The following is an 18,805-nucleotide window of genomic DNA, read 5'->3' as shown; positions in this document are numbered from 1 at the left end:
TAGGTGTCTGGCTTTTTTTTTTCTGCGCCTCCCTTGTCTTCTTTTGGGGTGAAAAACAGCGATTGGTTCTTGTTTTTTAAAAAAAGATTGGGGGGGGGGTGTAGAAGGCTTCGTTTTAAAGCACCCTGCCTGGCCTGGTGCTTCCTGCCTCGTGCAAGCTCCTCGTCCCCACGCACCGATAGGAGGAAGGTTGCGAGAGTTTAAGAGCCAAACTCAGCTGGGGGGGTGGGGGGGTGGCGAGCATCAGCCTAAGGAAACCGGCTTCCCGTAAGATCGCGTGGATGATTGTTAAGGCGATGCGTGCCTTTTTTTTTAACACAAGCCACAAGCTGACCAGCGTTATCCGGTTGTCTGGCTGGGATGAAACAATGCACCCGTCTTCCTAATCCCATGGCTAAAAAGTTGCCGGGTGGTCCCGGGTTCTTCCTGCCAGGCAGCCCTAGCAGAGCCTCGCTTTCAGCGGAGTTTGCGTTAGGCTTCTCCCGATCCTAACCCCCTGGATCTCTGATCGAAAGCAGCGCCCAATTTTGAGGGATTTATCTCAAGGTTGTCCACCGGGAGAGAAGGGCTACAGCCTAAATGCGGGTTTCAGCCTGCGGATTTCCCATTAAAGCTACAGAAAAATTAAGAAAGGCTGCCAATCCTATTAACTCCCCTTTATGGATTAACAGTGGCTATCCTCACACAATGTGCCCATTAGCCCAAGTTTGGCAGACTTGTGTGCGTATTGTGTGAATTCCGTGCTGGTCTTTTAACTACATTTTTGTCAAATCTCAACTCAAGCAGTGCAAAACTTTCAATGCGAGTAAATCTCATTCTGCATATATATTCTGCTGTGGTAGATTAAAGCAGCCGTTGTGAACGACACGAAGCCAACGAGGCCACTTGCCGCCTGCGCTAGAAGGAAACATGCTGAAGTCAAACAGCACTCGGGAGATATTTAAAAAAAAAAAAAACAGGTCAGGTCCCCGTCTTAAGAACAGGCTGCCCCCGGCCAAAAATGTTAGCCAAACCCGAAACGCTCTTTTCCACACAACTTGAACGATCAAGATGCGCTGCTTCTTTTATCCCTGGTTTCCTCTGCCTTAAGGACCTGCCCGAGTCCTGTTTAAATCGGTTTATATCGATTGAATTGGTCACCAGCCTGTTCAATTGATCAACAATGAATGCGACCCCAGCACAGACCTGTTGGGGAAGGAAGCTGCGATGAAATCAAGGGGACAAATACACAGTTGCCGTCTTCATTCATTCGAGGCCAAGAAGTTGCCGCTTCAATTGATACAAAATGTTTCACTTTTTGACTTGCACTCCATTTCATTTCCTTCTTCCTTTTTTTAATCCCTTTCTTTCCCCTCCCTTCCTCCTTCCCTCCCTTCTCTACAAACGGTTTCTGGGAGTCAAGACCAGAGAAAATGGGGAAGAGGAGAGACCTCCTACACATCACCCCTAATGACCTCTCTGTTAATCTGACCCTTCGACCATTACACCAGATTCAGTTAATTGTGCACGGTGATCTTGGAAATTTTGTTCCTGGAGTCTATTAAGCATTCCTTTGATGGAACTCATTGCCTTGCTCACAGGAGAATACCGAACCCCGTAGAGTTGAAGAATGTCAGGCAAACCTCGGTTCATACTTCAGCGTCTTATGCGAACTCGGAAAATTAACCCAGCGTCCAGCCCGCTTCCCCTTGGTTTGCACGTGGGGGCTATTGGCTGGAATTCGAATACATCCCGGGAAGGAAGTGAAAGCAATAGCAAAACGCGTCTTATAATACGTGCGTAGTATATATATATATATATTATTGTAATATATAACCCCCGTGCCATGCAGCTCCCAGAGAAAGTTTGCATTGGATTGAAAGGACAGGTCTAGCGCAGGGGTCTCCAACCTTGGCCACTTTAAGCCTGGCGGACTTCAACTCCAAGAATTCCCCAGCCAGCTTTGCTGGAATTCTGGGAGTTGAAGTCCGCCAGGCTTAAAGTGGCCAAGGTTGGAGACCCCTGCGCTAGCGGATATTTCACGCAAAGGAAGCCTAAAGCTTGACGCTCACCTTAATCGCGCCTATATAAAATTGACGCCCTCCGCGTTTGTCACACTAGGTTGGTCTGGAGGGAACGGCGGTTTCTCTCTTTCAGAAGAGGCGAACTGAGGAAGCTGCGCCCTGAGGGTCCTGGAATTGACAGCCCGTTCAGCTACCAAGTAGGAGCGAAAAGGCGGAAGCCAAAACGCTTTTTCCGCCCAGCCGCTCTAGATCCTGAAATTAGCCATCACGCGTGTGGATCGATGTCTTGGTGAGCCCAAATCGTTGAACGTGAAAAGGATCTTCCTTCCAAGTCAGTTTTTGGACTGGCGAAGAAACGATCCCACTTTTTTTTTTTTTTTGCCAAAGGGGAAGCGATTAAGCACAGCCGTCGTTGTGGAAGGGAGAGCCCTAAAAATATCTATATCTATCATCTATCTATCTATCTATCTATCTAATCTCTCTCTCTCTCCCTCTCTCTCGCTCTCTGATTTTGGTCAGGAATAAACGAAATTGACTCCCACCCCTTTGGAAACGGGGAAAATAAAGGCTAATGTTAAGATGCGGACGGAGAACAACGACTTAATGAGGACCACTAACTTGCCGTTTACCAATGCAAACGAGGCCAAGGGCTGAAGGCCGGATCTGTCCGGGTTTCAGAACGTGCAGAGTCTGGATTTGCACGGCCCGTCTCTGGTTTACTGGTCATCAGAATAATTGACCCAGCAACTGGACGTGGCGTTTAATTTTAGCTTTTGTGTGTGTGTGTGTGTGTTGTCTTACAGCGGTGTTCAGAGTTAAGGTCAAAACAATTAAGATTGTTGGTGCGATTGAATCCCGCTGTTTCGCACCGTCACGACCGTCAACTTTTTTTTAAACCATACTATACCTTGCGAAACCCCCTCCGTTGAGGTCTGGATCGTCGTTATGTGCGAGTCAGGCCACTACGGCCTATGACATAAGATCTTGGCTTAAAAGCAACCAAGGGGTTTAACAGGGCCTTTGAACCCTGGAGCGGATTGCCGTATTGCAAGGAAGCAAACTCCTGCCTACCCGCCTACCTTAAAACACACACACACACACACACACACATTGCACCCGAGGTTCGCAGCGCTCCGTTTTTAAAGGAAGGAAGAATAGCCGTGGGCATTGCTGGTGGCTCTCCCTTGGGATGAATGAACCTGAGTGCGAGGAAAGCGCCCCCAGGCTGGCAGGCGGGGGTGGGGGTGGGGGGGCGTGAGCATCGCTCTTCTCCAACCAAGGATGCCAACCAATGTTGCAAAATCCAAAGTCCCATCAATCTTGGCCAACCTTGAGAAGATGATGCAGAGGCAAGCCGGTGCAACTCCCATCGTCGACATCAAGGTGGGTCGGGAAAGAGGGGAGCTGTAGTCCAGCAGCCCTGACGGACGCGGGGAGGGGGGAGGAGGACGCAATGGGCACCGCTGCTGGACGCGAACCCGCGCTGTTTCAGCGGATGCGAACCCGGGCCAGGCCCTTCGACCCTGCGTCCCCGGGGAATGACAGCCGCCAAGGAGGAGCGCGGCTGATCCTCGGCGCCACTAAGTCCCAGCGGCGCCTTTACGAGAGGCAAGAGGAAAGCTTCCTTGCATGAGAAGCGAAACGCCTTCCAAGAAAAACCAGGAAGGCCAGTTTGCCTCTTGAACAAGCTACCTTCGGGACCGCCGTGACTGAGAATCTCCATAGAGACTCCGCGCAACCAGGTTTGCGTTCCAGGCCTGCCCGACTTCTTCTGCAAGGAGGCCTTTAGCCTGCCCCGGGACTTCGAAAGGGGCTCGGTCCAAATGAAGGCGCCCAGGTCGTTGTTCGCTCTCTCCTGCCCGCCCAGCCCTGTAAGATCCCGAGGGAGAATGGCCGTCCTGCGATTGGGGGGCTTTGCAGATTTTGGGCGAGAGGAGGAGGCAGCCGGTCCCAACGCATCTCTGATCCCCATCCCCTCCCCTCCCGCATAAGCCCAGGCAGGAGTAGGCGAGGCTCCTTCTGGAATAGAAAGTATTCATAGCACCGCTGGCCCTTGAAGGCTGCCCGGCCAGCCTTTCTCAGTCGCGAGGAGAGAAAAACATTAGAACAGCTAAACGGCGGCAGGAAGAATCGCTGCTCCTTTCCCTCCTTTCCCTTTGCATAACCTCTTGGTCTGCCCGCATCGCCGTTGCTCTCCGGTGCTGCCTCACTCTTGCCTGAAACCACCACATTATACCGCGCTTCGATCATCATGGGGTTGAGACCTTTTTATCTTTCTACTGTTCTGCTTATTATTATTCTCTGGATGGTGTAAAGCAGACGGAGTCACTCCACAAAACATCCAGAACGAAGTCTTTTTTAATTGATACATCAGGTAGCCTCATAACTCACATTTGTGACGAAGTTCTTCTTAATGTCCAATCCTTTGCATATCTGTCTTGTAGCGTAGAAAGATAAAAAGGTCTCAACCCCATGATGGTTGAAGCATGGTATAGTATGGTGGTCACAGGCAAGAGTGAGGGAGCCTCCCCCAACCCAACAAGGGTCAATATAGTGACCAATCAGGATTACAGATGTGGTCAAGTGACATGGACTACATTACCCAGGATACCTTTCACTGCATTTACCATGTACCTTAAGGGTACAGCTCACAATTCCTAAGTAACTATCCGAAATCCCATTAACTCTAAACTGTCCGGACAGCACACTCCCAGGTGTGTTGGATTTCATCTCCCGAGATGGTTGAAGGCTAGCTGACAGTTCTAGGAGCTGTAGTCTAACACAGGAGTCTCCAACCTTGGCAACTTTAAGACTTGTGGACTTCTGGCTGAGGAACTCTGGGAGTTGAAGTCCACAAGTCTTAAAGTTGCCAAGGTTGGTTTTTATGGACTCTAACACCTGAAAGATTCAAAGGTTGGGATAGGCTGTTCTACATTGCCTAAACCAGTGCCCTTTACACAAGCCAGGGGACTCCTCCACCTTCCCCTGCAATGGCCATAATCCAAGTTAGGGGGTCTGGTCAAGAAGACTCCGACCAAAGAGGCAACCTTGTGGCTGAAGTGGGTTTCCTTCACTTCCGAGGTCACTCCAGTTCACCATCAATAACACCAGATCAGCAGGCCTCCAAAAAAGAGTTTGCCCCAGAGATGCCCATTTTCCCCTTCTCCCCCTCCCCTGCCCTAAGTCACAACCTCACTCCACTCAAGCAGCACCTTCCCTTCACCCAGAACAGGCCAACTACTAGCAAAGTACAGATAGTCCTTGATTTGCAACAGTTTATTTAGTGACCATTCAAAGTTACAAACTTGAAAAAAGTGACATGATCGGTTTTTTGGTTTGTTTTTTTTCAGTTACAAATTTGGCAGCTTCCCCCATGATGGTGTGATCAAAATTCAGATGCTTGGCCACTGGTTCTTATTTGTGACAGTTGCTGTGTCTCAGGGACATGTGATCAACTTTTGCAACCTTCTGACGAGCGAAGTCAATGGGGAAGCCAGATTTATTTAACAACCAGGTTACTAACTTATCAACTGCAGTGATTCATTTAATAACTATGGCAAGAAAGGTCCTAAAATGGGGCAAAATTTACTTACCTGTCTCACTTAACAACATAAATTTTGGCTCAATTGTGGCCATAACTCAAAGACTACCTGTATACCAGCATGTCCCTAAAAGTGGAGCAATCTATCACTCACTGTAGTGAGTGCATCAGTGTCAGGTTTTCCAGAAGGGGTGGGGGCTCTCAGCTTTTGGAAAGGGCCAGAGAGGCTGAAACTAGTTTGGTCTGTTTAACAAACCAGTGTGTGAGCCTAAAGTTCACCGAATGTAGGTTAACTAATGTTGAGAGTAACACTTGAGGCTTGGCTCAGACCTAGTTGACTTTGGGGAAAGGAGTGGTTATCATTGCAAAACTGTATTTTAGATTAGGAAGATAAGCATGGGCTTGGCCAAGGAGTTCTGCCTATCCAGGCCAGCTCAGGTCTAAAGTTTGATCTAAAAACAACTTTTACATTGCTTAAAACCAACAGTGGTGTTTCCTGTAATTGCCGCAATCCTCCGGACTGGGATGTTGAGCTACAAAACCAAGCAATGCATAACCAGAGTTGAATAACTGAAACATAGTCACTTCTAGAAGGTCACAGGAGCAAATCCTAGGTTTAGGACAACTTATAAAATTGGGCTTTCCTGCAGAACAGGGGCTGTATTGTTTTTAGATCTTCCAAGGTATCCTTAATGGCTGGGGAGCTAAACTCCAATTTATTTCCAGGTTTTAACTTCAAAATGTAAGAAAAGATAAGCTCAAATTTGTACATTAAAGAGAAGGTAGCCTAAGTTTAGCTTCCATTACCCATTAGCGTAATATGCTGTTGGTTCAAATCTCAGTAAGTCCCAGTGCTGCACATTATAGAAGTAATTCTGGGTATTTTTGAGCCCTAGTGTTAAAGAGCCATTTACATGCAATCTATTTGCATAGATACCTTGAAAAACATCCCAACCTATATAGAACAATGAAGGTATATCAGGCTGTTGATTCACCTAGTGCAGAATATATTGTATTAATTGGAAGAGGTTCTGCCTTGTTTTTAGATAGGGCTGGAAAAGATCCTTATTTGCAGAAAATGGGGATTTCTACCTGCCAGTGCTATGTCACACTACTAAGCTGCCAATCAGTCCCAATGGGATCTAACTCCAAAGGAATTTATATGTGGCCTGAACTGTGGCTCTGTGAATTGGAGAAGCAAAAGAAATCTTCTACATCTTTATTAGAGACTTGACACATACAGACACTGATATCACCGTAATGTTCAATCTAAGAATTTATTTCTTGCAAAATAAATTTTCTCCTTCAAAGAGAGGGGGAGGCTTTTAAAAACATATGGTGTAGTGCTGAGTATTGGGGAGATCCAAATACTCAAGACATAAAGCCTATGGGGCCATGCCAGGGTATTTATACCCAATCAGATTCATAGGTTTGTTGATGATGTGTTTTTTCATGGAGAAAACACCATGAAGAGTTCCTGGAAGGAAAATAGCACGCACAGTTCCAATGAGTACTACATACAATCTTCCTCTGAAATGGGATTTTTTTTTCTCCAGGCCTAAAAAGTTACTGGATGTGAAAATATTTTCATTCTGTGCAGAAATAATGAAAACGTGGGCTCTCTCTCCTCTTTAATTCAATGCTTGTACACAGTGCAGGCAGTATTACATCTTTGCCCTTTCATCTAAAATAATTACCCCTCCCAAGGGCCGTATTTACATTCATTACTTGAAATACAGCACAAAAGAAACAAAAGAGAAAACTAAATGCTTCAATATCATAAGGAAATTATGAAGCTTAGAGAGAACCTCATTAGAAATGAGAAATTTTTAACATATTTGACATCCAGCAGATGCTTAAAATGTAGCTTTCTCATCAAGAAACAACACTTTCAGCATGAACTAATTTGGCACTATTCCTGAGCCATTGTGGGATAATGCAACCTTTCTTTCCTTTCTTTTTCTTTCCTTCCTTTTTTCTTTTCTTTTTCTTTCCTTCCTTTCTTTTTTGCCTGAAAAATATAGTATTTTCCAGGATGAGACAATCCCAAAAGACTGGCTGGATAGGAAAATGTTTTAATTCCAATGTTTTAGCCCTCGTTTGTCACATGATACAGCTCAGCCTAGGGCACCGTTTTGGAGTCCATGAAGCCACACTTATTTTTTTTAGGAGGCAGGTGGCAGCAGTTGGCTGAAATTGGGCCATGCATGTAGATGGGGGACTAGAAAGGTTCCTGGCACGGCTTTTTGCAGGTTTCTATAACAGTTGCAACTCACATTACTTGCTTTGCCTGCTTTTAGCAGTTGCTAAATGTTGGTGATGCAGTAAGGTATATAGGTAGGTAGGTAGGTAGGTAGGTAGGTAGGTAGGTAGGAAGGAAGGAAGGAAGGAAGGAAGGAAGGAAGGAAGGAAGGAAGGAAGGGCTTAGTTAGCAATAAGTGATTCTGAAAATTTTAAAAGCCCACCCTGACCTAAACTAAGATAATGGTTATGATTAGTAGAATGAAAATAATTACCAAGTGTGTCACAATAAGATGAAGAATCACACAATAGTGACACACACACTCTCTCTCTCTCTCTCTGTCTATCTAACATATTGGCTGCTCATCTTACCATAGGATAATATTCTTGCTTTGATGGATTTAGTGTCATATCCATGTCTGCTTTGAAAAGTGGAGCCACCATGTAAAGTGACTGTCCCAGTAGTGACAATCCAGCTATGGAAAACTTCCTCATTCATTGCAGCATCCTTCCTTGTTCCCTTTCCAACTGCTTTTAAAATTTAGCTTGATGAAGATATCAGTATATCTAGGAAGCCTGCATATTTTACAACACATGAGGAAGCTTAATGTAAGCATTGTCCTATTGCAGATGGGTGGATATTTTTTCTTTAAACAAAATTCTCACAATTAGAAGAAAGTTCATTGTATTCCTATTTATTCAGATAAAAATGATATTCTGCTTTTATAATACGTATGTATCATTCAGAGTCGGACAGACATTTTTATATAAATAAAAATATACCATATTTGTATATGATGAGTTTTCATTTTCACTGACTTTTAAAAATAACATTTTATTCTTCCACCTCATTTCACAGACTTTGTGATATTTTTGTATTCCTTTAATTTGTTGAATTATATTTCAATGATTTCTAAATTGGGAATATGTTTCATTACTGCTATAAAAATACTTCAAGCAGACAAACTGCGTTCTTCAGAAACATATCTGTTCAGCTTAGTGGTATTATATATTTGAAACCTTGTGAAGTAAATAATTAAAACTACAATCCATGTACACTTACCTCAGAGCTTCATTTAAGCCTGTTGATCTTATTTTTGAATAAGCATGAATAGGTTCAGTTTAAATAGCCCTCTGAGTTAGAAGTGCATAAATATGAGTGCTTTTGTAAAAACAAGGAAAATAAACATCATCCATTGTTGATAGAATTATTAGAAATTATGAGATTAAAAATGAAATCACAAGAAATATTAATATAAATTGCCCTTTTGCATATTAATCTTTAACTAAAACCAGACCTGAATTGAGTAAAAATGCTCATATTTTGCCCCACTTTTCCACCAAGAAAAATGAAATGGGCTACCTTAAGCAGTTGTTCTTGGGACAAATAGTTCTATTATCGGTTTCACCACTCTTATTGGAATTACCACTTGGATCTTCTGCCTCCAACATCAAGCTGTGTTCAACAGCTGTGTTGGCCATGTGTTATATTGGTTCTGTATTGTATTTACATTTTGACTTTTAAAAAATCATTGATGTAATCTGCCTAAAGTCACAAATTATAGAAGGCACACTTTATCAAATGCTCAAATAAACCAACTCAGCTCCTGCTGAAACCTAATGTGGCCTTTCTGCTAACATCCTAATTCAGAAAATAGCTTCACTCATTCTGACAGGCCTTAACCCTTTTTTATTTTGTTTGCAATTTCTGACTTTTTAAAAAAGTCTATGCACTTTCCACCAAAGAACTGATTATGCAGCCTACACATAACTTATTCAGAAGTTAGTCTCTCACATTTTAAGGGGACATATTCCCAAATAAGCATGCACAGCACCGAAACCCAAAGCCTCAATATCATTTCTCTCACATTATTTGTGTGGCAGACATAAAATCCCATAGCAACATGTTTGAAACTATATAGCTCTAAAGTAGCTTTAAGTCAGAAATGTATTCAAATTTCATTTCAATTTATGCTTTGTTGTCTAACCAAATAGCATTAATAGTTCTGCATTATGACTAAAAGGCTATATTGTTTCGGAACTAAGTGCATGAAAGGTCATGTTTCTCACAGAAGCCGATGCAGCCTGTTCAAGTATAATAAGATTCATATTACATACACCAATATTGCAGTCTAAGATGACTGGATCATACAGCGGTGTCTGCCTCTTTGAAACATGCTCTGTTTGACTTGTTCTTCTACTTGATCCCATTAAAATATTTCAACTCTTAATGGACATCAAACCAAAATGAGGATGGTAGTTAGCCTGAGTTACACCAAGTTGTTTACACTGATTTCATGTGTTCTGTATGCGTCTCCAGGTGCACCCATTCAAAAGTTATGATCACAGTTTAATTAATATGATAGAAGGGGAACTTTTTAAACATATGAGAAGCAATCATATTAAATGTACAGTTTTAAAGTAAAATTAATTTGAGTTCATCAAATTTCAATTTTGATCTTGATTCTGCTCACTCACTGGTCCCCTGATTTTATGTAAAAAGGTTAGCCAAAGACCAGATCATACTATCAGTCCAAAAATAGTTCTGTCTGGCTACAAATAGTTGTGTCTGTCCTAATAATTATGGAATAAGTGAGAGATTCAGTAGGATAAATGTTTTCTAATAGTTGGATATTATAATGGAAACGGCATCACTCCTTAGAATGGTCCTATTTAGCCATTCTGAACCCTGAAAAAAAATGTTTCCTTTGGCAATACTTTGGGACAACAATTTACAAATTCACTAAGGATGATGGTGATGGTGATATTATATTATCATAGGGAAGAAATGTTTGTATTGCATCTAAAGGTTTCCTTCTTCTATGTGGCTTTGATCTGAGAAATATAAATGTCAAATTTTCAAATACCCAAATAACTTATTCTCCATAAGTAAAGAGTTTTTCTAGTACGAAGTTTTTTTAAAACTAGCATCTAATCAGGAGAAAATTGCCCAGAAAAGTTTCCTTTCACAGCAAACATGCTTCCAAGACTGAATATTTAACAAATAAATATATCTGATGCCTATTAAATCAAGTTTGTAGCTTTATCTGGAACTATCCACTGAAATGGAGGTTAAGGCTTTGAAACTATCTGGTACTGTATTCTTTATTTCTATTTCTAAAATAGAAAGTGTTCTGCCCATTAACAAGACCAGTTCTATGCTTCTTGTTCTACAGAAAATAATCCAAGTCAAAAATATTTCCACTAAAACAACAAATTTTACAAAGAAGTGGTGTTTCTACACAAGAAAGGGCTGTCCCACAAAACTCCAGTGAAACGAGCCCAAGACAGCCATCATTCCATCACACTCCAAAGGCAGATATTTTCCAAAGAAAAAAAGCTTGTTAAATAATTTATTGATTCATACAAAGTCTTTCCAACTTGTATGAGTCAGAAAGCAGCTGAAAATCAAGTGAAGCAGTTCTCTCTCCCTTTACATTCTCTTAGAAAAGAAAAAAATCAAAGGAAGCCAAGCCATCCAAACCCAACATTTTTTTTAAAAAAAGGGAAAGAAACCTTTTCTTCTTTACACTAGAAATATACATGACAAAAATCTGTAATTTTCTATATACACAGCTGAGCTGGTATCCTCCACTCATATACAAAACAGTAACAACAGCTTGATTGTTAGGAGCAGGAAAGGGACGGGGTGGGGGAAATGGAGGGGTGGAAATCACAATTTCAAAGGCAGCAGCTACTCCATCCTCAGCCCACTGACATATCCCAGCAGCATTTACGGACAACCCCTTTTTCAAATGACTAGAATCCAATGGGGTGAAAGTTCTAGGCTACAGGTGACATTTAAAGCTGTTAGTTTGCAGGGAATTAAAAGAGGCTTCACCTAAGTGCAGATAGGCCCCTTAGAGTAGACCAAGGTTATGCAGCCTGGACTCTCCTGGGGCAGAAGAGACTCAACCGCCTCCTATTCAGCCCTGATGAAGGCCCCAATGCATAAACCCAGCCGCAATCCAGTTTGGCCCAAATCAATTATCTGTTCATCACCTGCAATCCTACCTTCCTTTTGGACAGGAGACATGTCCCCTTCAAGGGAGGTGGGGTTGCTCCTTAGTTAGGGGGCCTAGGATGACACTCTAGAGCAGCGGTCCCCAACCCCCTGGCGCCGGGGTCGCGACATGCCAGCAACCCGCGCAAACAAGCCAAACCCCATCCGAGGCAGCACACACATAAAGGACCCTCCATGGAACAGGGTCCCTGCGGGCCAAAAGGTTGGGGTTTTTTGTTTTGTTTTTTGGTATGTGTGTGTGTGTGGGGGGGGGATCGCTGCTCTGGAGAGCCGGGTCTCAAGCGCAAGTCCCGGATACGAGGGGCTGCCCTCCGCCTAGCAGCTACGCCTGGGCCTAGCCTCTGGCTAGCCACGCTGCCGGGCCCTCGCGAAGCCCGCTTAAAGGCCCCCGAAGCCGGCTTGCTTTGCGCGTTGCTTTCTTTCGAGGCCCACCGCCAGCAGTCTGAAGCGGGGACGAGGGAACTGGGGACGAGGGAACTGGGGGAGGATGTCTAAAGAGAGGAAGGCAAAGAAAGCCAGGCGTTACCCCACGAAGGCCGGAATAACTTTTCTTCTTCTTTCCTCCCTGTGCAACGGACAGCGGTGAAGAGAAAAGGGCGGCCATTCCTTGCCATAACTTATTCAGTAAATATATATATATATATATATGTACAGAAAGGACTTTCCCGACGCGCGGCCTGTACACGACGTGGCGGCGGCCAGTCCCGAGGCTGTCGTCGACTACTACCCTGCTTGGCCGGCGGAGAGGACGGGGCGGGAGGGTCAGGGCCGGGCCGCAGTCACGAGGGCTCCGAGGCGTTGCTGCAGGGGCTGAGCAGGGCCAGCGGGGCGGCGGCCGCTTTGTGCTTCTTGAGGAGCCGCGTGATCTTCTCGTCGTCCGAATTGGGGTCCAGCGGCTTGTTGTACTCGTCGTCGTCGTCCTCGTTCTCCGAGCTCTCCTTCAGCTTCTCCGTCTCCGAGTCGTGCTTCTTCTTGGCCGAAGCCATTTCGGCGGCGTGCCGCTTCCGCCATTTGGTCCGCCGGTTCTGGAACCAGACCTGGGCCGGCCAGAGAGAGAGAGAGGGAGAAAGACGGTCAAAGTCAGGAGCCTGTTGCCGCCCGAGGACGACCCGGAGAGCTGCTTTGCCCACCCCTCCGCTTCATCCAAACCCAGTCGAGGCCCCGCTTCCCCCCGGCCCGCATTTTATGGCAATGCTGAGGGAGCCGTCGGTGTAGCATCTCCCCCTCCGGGCCCCCTCTTTATCCCGCACCAAGCCGGACGGCACTTAAGAAACGACCCAGAATTACCCCCTCGGGGTGCCAGGGGGCGACCCCTCCCTCCAACCTTTGAAATGGCAAAGGGGGCCGGGACAGCCGAGAGGAGGAGGAGCCGCGCTAGAGGAACGGTTGCAGCACCGAGCGTCCTTCGGGGAGATTTTTTAAGCCTCGAACTCGGTTTGCAGCCGAAGTGGGAGTGGGGGGAAGGAGTCCCTAAAGGAAGGGCCGATGCTTAAGAGACGTCGTCCTTGGCTAGCCATCCTGTGTCGGCCGTCCCCTGCTGGGGTTTGCAACGGGGATCCTGCGAATTGGGAATCATCCGCCGAATAATTGGAGCAAACTCCTCCAATTGGGATGTTCGGGCTTCCCCGGATTTTTCAGTGCCCGCAACTGCAACACACAACCTTGGTTGAAAGCCCGGCCAATGGAATTAGCTACAAATAGCTAGAAATGAACGAACTTCTAAAAATGTGAAAGAAATTATTTTAAATTTCAGGGAGGGAGGGAGGATGGAGAAAAACTCAAGGCATGAATTTTACTAATCGTTTATCAAAAGTTTTTAAAGTGTTTTTTAGATTAAAAAAAAAAAAAAGCTCTTCGCTCAGCCAAGAATCAGGGAGAAAGAGAAGGAAGGCAGGGTAGGGTGTTCATCCTCAAAGTAGAACTGCATATACTCCATTCCCTCTGGAATTATTTTTTTGCCATTTTATCAATTGTGCTTTTGTGTTGTTTGTTTTAAAGAATGCATGCTGTTTTAAACACTCTAATTTGAGCTAGCATTGTCTTAGTTTGGAATTTGGATTTTCAGTCTGTAAAATGTCGGTTCCCCAAAACTGTAAATAGGGCACAATTAGGATACCAGAATCCGAGTGGGATTTAGATAGAGGAGCAACAGGGCTTGTTTTGAAGAAATAAATTTGAACTGTACGTTTTATTCCTAAATAGGTATCAGATATTTAAAATGAGCACAAGGCAAAAAAAATGCTGCTTAATAATATCCTGACTGCTAATGCTAAAGATAATATGCTCTTTGAATCCCCTACCAGTATGACTAGCTCTACCCCAGAGCCACAAAAATAGACATTTCCATGCAAATATACAAACACCAGAAGGTATTGTTCTGGAGATCCATCTACAATGGGTTCCCTATATCCAACTTTTGAGCGCCCTGACATTCAGGATTCTGCTAAAATAGTGTAGTAATCTGGATTTGAAGATCATATGTGGGTGCCCACAGTGTCAATATCACTTTTGTGCAACTATATCTTTTTTCCCCTGAGTTCCTGTACAATTCCAAGAAAATTTGGTTTTAGGGTCCTATGGTTAGGTGGAAACTCATCATGTATATTAAAAAAATCACATTTTGCCCTTGGAATCTGGAACTTGGTATAATTATTCAACTGACTGCCTTGCAATCCTTCTGCAGAAGACACCTGCAGAACAATTTGTCTGTGTGCAGGTGCACAGGCCTCTAAACCCAGGTCACACCATTCCCTCATTCCACCAATTCCAAAATTAGTAATTTGTAGGAAGGAAATTTCTAAGAACCCTGCTTTCAAATAGGAGGGCTTTCAATTGTGCTGTAAGCAGATTTACTCCAAAGTAAAGTCCCCTTTGATTTAAGGAGGACTCCCAGCAAGCCTCTTTGAAATACAGATGAACCACTTTCACCAGAAACAAAAACCAGCTGAATTCAATAGAGCTTACTTTCTAAGAAGCCCCCTTGGAATTAATTGCTAACTTTGCAGGGGGGAAGGCTTTGAAATTCTTTGGATATCTTAGTATTAGCAGCAATCCACTAATGAATATCATCTAAATATCTTAACTTTATTTAAAGTTAGCTTTTCTTTCTTCTAAATTAAATAAGAAAAAAAAACTTGCTCAGAATTAAATCTCTGTACAGTGAGGTCCACCTAGAATCAATGTGCATCAGGCTGTTAGCTACACAGTAAGCAAGTCCCATGGCCTCTTAAAGGCATAAGTCATGTTCGTATTAATATCCTTTTTTGGCCTTCTGTAATACTAGAAAATAAGGCAACGTTTAAGATGATTGTTTCTTTTGTTTTCAGGACAATTCACAGAAAGACCATAGTATAGAGTTGTGAGAGAAATTCCAGCCTTCTAGAAAGACTAAAACACATAGGCACTAACTTTGCCTAAAAAGAGGCTTTCTATATTCAGGAAGAAATAATCTTTGAATTTGAAAAGCATCTGGTTCCAAACCATATTTTAGGTTTGGCATATAGGTATTTTATTTTCAGTTCAACAGGTTGTTATGTAAGGTCTGGGTTGTTTTTTTCTCCAGACTTTAAACATTTCAGTTTATCTCATTGCTAGAACTTAAAATGAGTGGAAAGGTGAAATGGACACGGATGGGAGAGCAGCAGACTAAGTTTAGAGCCAGGGAAAGAAGCTGAAAAGGCAGCCTTTGCATTTAACCTCTTCATAACACTTCTTATTTAATAGTAGCAATGGACATTTGCTTTATTTTAGTACATTTTGCTATGAAGAATGTGATGTATGATAAATATCAAAGTTTCCCAAAGTTCAAGATTTGCTTTTGTTTTGTTTTGGGCATTCAGGAATGAACTGTGCGCATTAATATGAAGTATCTGATAGGAAACCTAAGGTTTTTGACAATAAACCTAATTTTGATCTAAGAAAACAGTAGTTTGTGTTCACTCACATTCATTTAAGTGCAGCAGCAAAATGAAGGTCTCTCTAAGGAAAGTGGCACAACCTGTATTCAGGCAAGCTGTGAAATCCTAGCTAGTGCGACTTTGGGAACATTTTAACTTAATAGTCTGCTGGCTTCCTTGGAGACCATCGCTTTAGTTCACTGGGGCTGAGACCCCGGAGATTTTAGGATTTTGCAAGGCGTAAGTGCCGTTTAGCTCTCCCTCCTGGCTTCTGAATCCGCGCTGGAGTTGCTACGCCTCAAAGCCGAGCTCGGCGCCACTCTGGCCGAGAGCGCCCTACCTTGACTTGACTTTCCGTCATCCCCAGCGAATAGGCGAGGCGGGCTCTCTCCGGACCGGCCAAGTATTTCGTCTGCTCGAAGGTCTTCTCCAGCGCAAAAATCTGCTGGCCCGAGAAGGTCGGTCGGGAGTGTTTTTTCTTGCCATCCTTGTCCAAAACCATCCCAGCCTGGGCTGAAAACGAGGAAGAGCGAGAGAGCGCCTCAGCGAGCAGCTCCGCAAGGGGAGCGTCTTTGGAGAACCGGCAGGAAAATTTACCTTTCGGTCTCCACCGGAATCCTAAACGGGCGACTCGGGGGGCCCCCTGCCACAGCCACGGCGGGGAAAGCCAAGGAAACGGAACCGCCGTCTCCAAGGGCGGACGAAGGCCGAGCGGCTCGGTGGCGCCAAGCGAAAGAAGCCTTTTGCCCGCCCCGCGCAGCCTTCGGGAAAGGCCGCCTCGCCCGCTTCCCCGCCCCCCACTCAGCGCTCCGCTCTCCCCCGCCCGGCTCAACGGACGACGGAGGCGACAGCAAGAGGAGCCCAAACGGAGGGCCTCGGGACGGGACCCCCCCTCGGCGGAGTCCGCTGCCTGTGGCAAGCTCGGCGACTTCCCGTCCGAGAGCCGCCTTTGGTTCAAGCGTCCTAGAAACGGCTGCAGCGCCAGGCGGGTCTCGTCCAAGGCGGCGGGATCCGAGCAGGGTGGGGAGCCCTCCCGGGGCCCTGGCTGAGCAGAGAGCTGGCGTTGGTAAAAGCGAGTCTCTAGCCTGGCGGGGAGCCCGAATTAATGGGCGGGAAAAACTTGAGAGGGACCCAAACGATCCCCTCGCTCGGATCTCCACCTGCCGCCTCCGCTCCTTTGCGGCCTCCCTTCCCCCCCCTCAGCGCCTCCTCTCCCCCCAAAAAACCCCGCCTTACCGGGACAGGCGAGCCGGGGGTCCCTCCAGGGCGATCCCTGCATAACTCCGGGCCAGAAAATGGGAGGCCGGCCGGGCAGCTCAGCCAAGGGCTTGGGGTATCTGGAGACGGCGGCCGGGTTGAAATACATCCCCGCGGCGGTGAGTCCGTTCAGGCGGGGCAGGCCGGAGAGCAGGTTACCGGCGGCGGCGGCGGCGGCCACGGGTCTGCCCAGAATGTCGCTGATGCCGTGCGGCGTGCCCAGCGGGATCTGCGCATTGAGGCCGCCCAGGGCGGGCGCTTTGAAGCCGGCCGGGCTCTGCAAGGCGTAAGGGAAGAGGGAGGTCTTCATCTCGGCCATGTTGTGCAGCGCGGCCAGCGGCGTACCGCTCAGCACGAAGGCGCCCTGGCGGTTAGCCTCCATCTGCCCCACGGCTAACATTGGGGAGCATCAAGGGGCGGCGGCGGCTGCGGGGGTGGGCGGGTGGGGGGAGGTGGGAAGAAGAGGAAGAACACGGGGGGTGGGAACGGGGAGGGAGATGAGGGGAGAAAAGGGAGCCGCCGCCGCCGCCGCCGCTGCTTCCCGTCCTCCAAATCGGAGCAAGCGAAGGCGGAACCCTCGGCCTCCCAGCCGGCGCAGAGAAAGGAGCGAGAACCGAGGCGGGTCACCAAGTTTGGCCCCACGTGGACGGTAGAAGCCGCGATGGTCCCGAGTCCCGCTTGTTTTGACGAGGAGGGCCAGCCCAGCCGCGATCGCCCGGCGCGGGACGTTTTCAGGCCAGGGCGTGGCGGTCGCCCGGGAAAGAAGGCGCGGGAGAAAGTCCCCCCCGGCCCGCTCCAGTTTCCTGGCGGCTTTGGAAAGAGAGAAAGAAAACACGAAAAAGGCCCGAGTGGAAATCCTGCAGGGGGAAAGAGGGATCCCTTCCCTCCAGCGACTTTTGCCGCGCGGTCCCCTTTTTCCTTCCCGGCTTCCGCGGAGCTTCCCCTGCCTGCGAAAAGAGCCTCGGCGAAGGACTCTCCGCTCGGGACAAGATGCGCTGATAACCTCGCAGCCACCTGCCCGCCGCGCTCCTCCGATTGGCCGGGATCTCTGCCGAGGCCGCGGCTCTCAGCCAATGGCTCGGCAGGCTGCTCTCCCGCTTTTGCATCCGCCGCCCCGCCGGCGTGTCTTTTCGGGCCGGGCGGAGGCGGGGCAAAGGAGCCGCGGGGGGGGGGAGCGAGGCTTGCTTGAAGCTTCCGTGATAAAAGTCGGTCGGGATACTTTTAAATGGCTGTAAATTTACCAGCTGATTTATCTTTCCGAAGATTAAATAAATCCCGCGGAATGGGAGTTTAGTTAGGCGTAAGCTGCTGCTGCTGCTTTTTTTTTTTTTTTTAACCCCTTCTGGGTTGAAGCAATAAATTAAAAAAAAATTAATAAGTACGGCGTTGATGTCACTAAAGTCCTCCAGACCATTCGCACCATTACTCAAAGCCACTTTTACAAATGAAAGCCCTCTTCCCCCCCACCCAATCCGGCTCATTCCGCTTTTCTGATTTTCTGAGACCGCTAAAAACATTAACGCGGCTTTTCCCACGGCAGCTCGCGGTTTTCAGAAGAAACCGAGAGAAATAAAACGGAATCTGTGGATTTACCGTTTCCATATATGTGTGTGTGTGTGTGTGTGTGTATGGAATATATATGGAATATATATATATGGAATATATCACACACACACACACACATATATATATATATATTCTTGTTTTTTTTCCCTCCCTTCCGAGGATGGTTCATGCTTTTTTTTTTCCCCCTGAAAAATACCTTTTATAGCAGATTCCGTGTCTCTATTGATTACCTTAGGACTGCCGCTTCCCGTGCTCGATTACCTTAGGATTACCTGAT

The 18,805-nt window shown here is 46.3% G+C and overlaps 1 protein-coding gene across 1 annotated transcript; it reads right to left on the bottom strand.

Moving 5' to 3' along the window:
- Positions 1 to 12,298: 12,298 nt before the first annotated feature.
- On the bottom strand, positions 12,299 to 17,376 carry NKX6-2 (NK6 homeobox 2). The gene is made up of 3 exons (XM_026670666.2): positions 16,942 to 17,376; positions 16,046 to 16,218; positions 12,299 to 12,846 (listed from the first exon to the last, which is right to left on the bottom strand). Exons 1-3 carry the CDS (start codon positions 17,360 to 17,362, stop codon positions 12,589 to 12,591), a joined length of 852 nt encoding a protein of 283 aa, XP_026526451.1. The 5' UTR covers positions 17,363 to 17,376; the 3' UTR covers positions 12,299 to 12,588.
- Positions 17,377 to 18,805: the final 1,429 nt, after the last annotated feature.

This window comes from Notechis scutatus, chromosome 4 (genome assembly GCF_049901735.1).
Source record: "Notechis scutatus isolate UNSWTSFEM ecotype Mainland chromosome 4, rNotScu1.2, whole genome shotgun sequence".
In the NCBI taxonomy this organism is placed as follows: domain Eukaryota; kingdom Metazoa; phylum Chordata; class Lepidosauria; order Squamata; family Elapidae; genus Notechis; species Notechis scutatus.
This window is presented reverse-complemented; position numbering and strand designations above follow the sequence as displayed.

Bases quoted from the DNA above. Each gene is read 5' to 3' on its own strand.
- NKX6-2 (XM_026670666.2), bottom strand. From the start codon at position 17,362: ATGTTAGCCGTGGGGCAGATGGAGGCTAACCGCCAGGGCGCCTTCGTG. The intron at 16,219-16,941 runs GTAAGGCGGGGT...CCTCGTTTTCAG, and splicing joins CCCCCGGCTCGCCTGTCCCG to CCCAGGCTGGGATGGTTTTG. The intron at 12,847-16,045 runs GTAGGGCGCTCT...TGGCCGGCCCAG, and splicing joins TGACGGAAAGTCAAGTCAAG to GTCTGGTTCCAGAACCGGCG.